This window comes from Palaemon carinicauda, unplaced genomic scaffold (assembly GCF_036898095.1).
Source record: "Palaemon carinicauda isolate YSFRI2023 unplaced genomic scaffold, ASM3689809v2 scaffold1274, whole genome shotgun sequence".
Lineage (NCBI taxonomy): Eukaryota > Metazoa > Arthropoda > Malacostraca > Decapoda > Palaemonidae > Palaemon > Palaemon carinicauda.
Genome location: NW_027168787.1, coordinates 20,391 through 24,989, shown reverse-complemented (window position 1 = coordinate 24,989; position 4,599 = coordinate 20,391). Strand labels below are relative to the sequence as shown.

Here is a 4,599-nt window from a genome sequence, read left to right as displayed (position 1 = left end):
AGCTCCGTGCGTAATGATTCAGGACATTCATTCTTTCATTAAATTGTAAGTAAAAGAAAATAAATCTGGTACCATGTAAGACTTTAACGAGGACTCCCCATCCGTCAGTGTCTGGTGGTAAATTGTTGATAGTTAAAAACAGATATTGAGTTTATCCCGGCCCTAAACATCATTTTTTCGGAAGTGCCTAAGGCGTGGTCATAACCAAAAAAAGTGTCAACCCTGAACGTAGCGGTGAGAAATATGTCCGAATCGATTTTTGACTTGTTACGGAAGGTCGGTCAATTCAAGAAGTAGTATATCCGTCGTGGGGATCATACATTATTAATGACCTTCGAGCGTGCCACGGTCGACACGACGACCCAGTGCCATGGCTGACATAGCATTTGGTGAACCGTCATTGACGCCAGTTGGCCCCCTCGATGTCGCCGAGGATTCAAAGGGAGCCGCCCCCCTTTCCCCCTCGCGAAGGAATCAGAAAAACTCAAGGTCCCGCGTCCGACGGGTCAGAGGCTCCAGTCAGAAAATCGCGAAGGGGAAGCCTGGTAGGGTAGCAGGGCAGACTGTTATCGAAGATAAGCCGCATTACAAGGACTATTTGGCTGAGCAGAGGTCCCGGAGGCTACAGCGTTTGAAATCCAAGGGTAAATACGAGGGGAGGCAGGATGTGAGAAAGCAAGGAAAACGGGTTATTGATGATGAGGCGGATCGCATAAGAGCCAAAATAACACCAGCGAAGATAGTGGGAGAGGTGTCTCCGCTGGGAGCAGTGGGAGTAAGGATGAAGGGATTCACAGCACAGGAGAAAAAGATGAGGAGCTTGATATAGCAGACGATAACGATGCAAGTGTCGTAGAAGGAGGGAAGATAGAAGAAGACGAAGGGCATGGCGATAGCGAGGCCGATGACGAAGCAAGTGACAAAGAGACACAGGAGGGAGATGAACTTCAAGAAATCCAACCTTTAGAGGACAATGGTTACATTGGTGATATGGACGAACCCAACTCCTTAGCCACCTCCTCCAACGCTGGTCTTGGGACGACTTTTGACATCACTTCCCTAAAAAGTAACCTGGACGAAATATTTCAAACAGGTGATGCAGAAAAAGGAGCCGAGGATGATGGTGAACCAGGTGAAGAAGAAAATGCAGAACCAAATGAAGGAGAGGTCGAGGCTGAGCCTGAGGCAGAGGCAGCTGAAGCCGAGGCTGAGCCTGAGGCAGAGGCAGCTGAAGCCGAGGCTGAAGCAGCTGAAGCAGGGGACGAACCGGAGGCAGAGGCAGCTGAAGCCGAGGCTGATACAGAGGTAGCCGAAGCAGAGCCTGAGACAGAGGCTGCAGAAGCCGATGCTGAGCCCGAGGCAGAAGCCGAAGCTGAGCCCGAGGCAGAAGCTGAAGCTGAGCCCGAGACAGAAGCTGAAGCTGAGCCGGAAGCTGAAGTCGAAGCTGAGCCTGAGGCAGAAGCAGAAGCCGAAGCTGAGCCTGAGGTAGAAGTCGAAGCTGAGCCTGAGGTAGAAGCCGAAGCTGAGCCCGAGGCAGAAGCCGAAGCTAAGCCTGAGGCAGACGTTGAAGCTGAGCCTGAGGCGGAGGCAGAAGAAGCTGAAGCTGAGCCTGAGACAGGAGTTGAAGCTGAGCCTGAGGCAGAAGCCGAAGCTGAGCCTGAAGCTGAAGTCGAAGCGGAGCCTGAGGCCGAAGCTGAAGCTGAACCTGAGGCTGAAGCCGAAGCTGAGCCTGAGGCAGAAGCCGAAGCTGAAGCTGAGCCCGAGGCAGAAGCCGAAGCTGAGCCTGAGGCAGAGGGAGAAGCTGATGCTGAGCCTGAGGTAGAGGCAGCAGAAGGTGAGGCAGAGGCAGCAGTAGCTGAGCCTGAGGCAGAGGCAGCAGAAGCTGAGCCTGAGGCAGAGGCAGCAGAAGTTGATGCTGAGGCAGAGGCTGACGTTGAAGCTGAGCCTGAGGCAGCAGAAGCTGAACCTGAGGCAGAGGCTGCAGAAGCTGATGCTGAACCTGAGGCTGACGTTGAAGCTGAGCCTGAGGCAGCAGAAGCTGAACCTGAGGCTGCAGAAGCTGATGCTGAACCTGAGGCTGACGTTGAAGCTGAGCCTGAGGCAGCAGAAGCTGAACCTGAGGCAGAGGCTGCAGAAGCTGATGCTGAACCTGAGGCTGAGGCTGCAGAAGCTGATGCTGAACCTGAGGCTGACGTTGAAGCTGAGCCTGAGGCAGCAGAAGCTGAACCTGAGGCAGAGGCAGCAGAAGCTGATGCTGAACCTGAGGCTGACGTTGAAGCTGAGCCTGAGGCAGCAGAAGCTGCGCCTGAGGTAGAAGCCGAAGCCGAACCGGATGCAGCGGCAGAAGGTGATGCTGAGGCAGAACCAGTAGTTGAAGCTGAAGAAGAAGCTACTATAGAAACAGGCGAGGCAGAAGCTGAACCTGGTGAAGCAACAGGGGAAGCTGAAGAGGCGGTAGCTGCTGAAGAGCCAGGTGAGGTTGCCGAAGAGCAAGAGGAAGAGATACAAGAGGTTCCTGCCATTGCCAAAATTCCAGGAAGAAGGAGAAGAAAAGATGCACAGAGCAAAGTTGACCATACAGAAAAGAAGGTCATTAATCGAAAACCAATTGATTTGAGTAAGGTCAAATCAAACCGCAAACCCATCTCTTACAGATCAGGACCCATACAAACATCGAACCGTCCCAGTGCAAACAAACCTACAATTCTCAGACGTCCAAGGAGAGTTTTTAAAGCCAAGCCCATAACAAATCCTGACTCTGAACAAGTGGGGGGAGGGTGTTATCAAAGAAGTGGATGAATCGCAGGAAGATGCCGAGTCACAGGTTAGCCAAGACGACGCTACAGGTTCCGTAGCAGACTCGGAACCGCAAGATATGCCACCTGTGACCATTAACAAACTGGGCGATGATGAATTACTCGGGGCTCTGGATACTGCTAGATCCGTGGGTCAGATGTCCCAAGACGGTTCTCAAGCAGAATCTCTGCAAAACTCGAATTTCCAAGACATCAGCCGACCAAGAACGGCCGGGAAAAAGTACCGCAACCAACACACTTCCAAAGGAACAGCCGATAAGACGCCAAGGAAGTCCTTGGGATCTCAGGGGAGGAAATCAGGAGGTACCTCTGAGGTATGGGTGCCGGAGGAAAATAAACTCTACGTTTACACCTACAGTTCTCAGCCGAGGCTGCTACACGTCAAGAGAGTTGGTACCAGGGTAGCGACTACAGATAAGTGGGATAACGACCCTAATTCTTCATTTAGGCTTAAAATGAGGTGAGTTGATATATAGTTGTCTCTCTCTCTCTCTCTCTCTCTCTCTCTCTCTCTCTCTCTCTGTATTTATGTATATGCACATGTGCAAGTGTATATATTTGAATATATATATATATATATATATATATATATACATTTATATGTATATATATCTATGTATATATATCTATGTATATATATATATATATATATGTATATATATATATATATATATATATTATATATATATGTATGTATGTATATACAGTATATCTAATCCTTATTTTAATTATTATTGCTACCATTATTACTATTATATAATTTTTACTAATGATATTAATTATATTAGTACCATCATCATTATCATCAATATTATGAGGAACTAAATAGCTATTGGAGATAGAAAAGCAAAATTCTACAAACAGTGCGGAAAAGGAACAGAGAAGTAATGAATAAGAAAGAAATAACATATAGAGTAATTAAGTTAAATAATACTGTTGAATAGAGGAATAGCAAATTGTCAACTTATAATGAGAAAAAATATTTGTACCACTTTTAAACACGAATATCCACCGATTCACTAACTTAGTTAAGACCAAACTATGATTTGATCATAGCTGAAATAAAACTCTGAATATGCCGTTTAGTTTCCAGCCACCGAAACATAAGATTAAGAATGTTACAATTAGATACAGACTTAGAAAGATCTGCACGCCATGTACTATACTCAATTTTTTTTATAAGGCGCATTTGCACTGACTTGCAGTGGTGCCCTTTTAGCTCGAAAAAGTTTCCTAATAGCTGATTGATTGGACAAAATAATTCTAACCAATCAGCTAGTAGGACATTTTTCCGTGCTTAAAGGGCACCCCTTGCAAGTCAGAGAAATGCGCCAAATTGAAAAAGAAAATGATCAAATGGTGAGGAGTAAGGAGTTTCGTAACTTTAAAGGTTATGTCCAACCATTTTGGAAGATAATCAGCAGCTGAAGACCGAATAGGAAATTTATATTTAAAAAGGGACAGAATGAAAGATTTAAGACATTTCCTCATGATAGACAGGTCCCAAAAGTCTTGAGAGATTATCACATTAATCAATATACTGTGTAATTGAGTAATATAGACCGGATGTATTTTTCAAATATGAATTTACAATCAAGAATAAAAAGATCTATGTCGAAAGGATCCTGAGTCCTAGACCTACTGACAGTCCTACTCTGAGTTTTGTTAGGTTACACACACACACACACACACACACATATATATATATATATATATATATATATATATATATATATATATATATATATATATATATCATAAGCCGTTGCTAGTCCACTGCAGG

General features: G+C 45.6%; 1 protein-coding gene across 1 annotated transcript; it reads left to right on the top strand.

Annotated features, from left to right (window-relative positions):
- Window positions 1-293: 293 nt before the first annotated feature.
- LOC137635461 (retinitis pigmentosa 1-like 1 protein) lies at window positions 294-3,276 on the top strand (the record flags this gene model as incomplete). Its single annotated transcript, XM_068367923.1, is given in 3 exon segments — window positions 294-719; window positions 722-2,766; window positions 2,798-3,276. Coding segments are annotated over 3 exon segments (2,873 nt in total), but the record flags the coding sequence as incomplete, so codon positions are not given.
- Window positions 3,277-4,599: the final 1,323 nt, after the last annotated feature.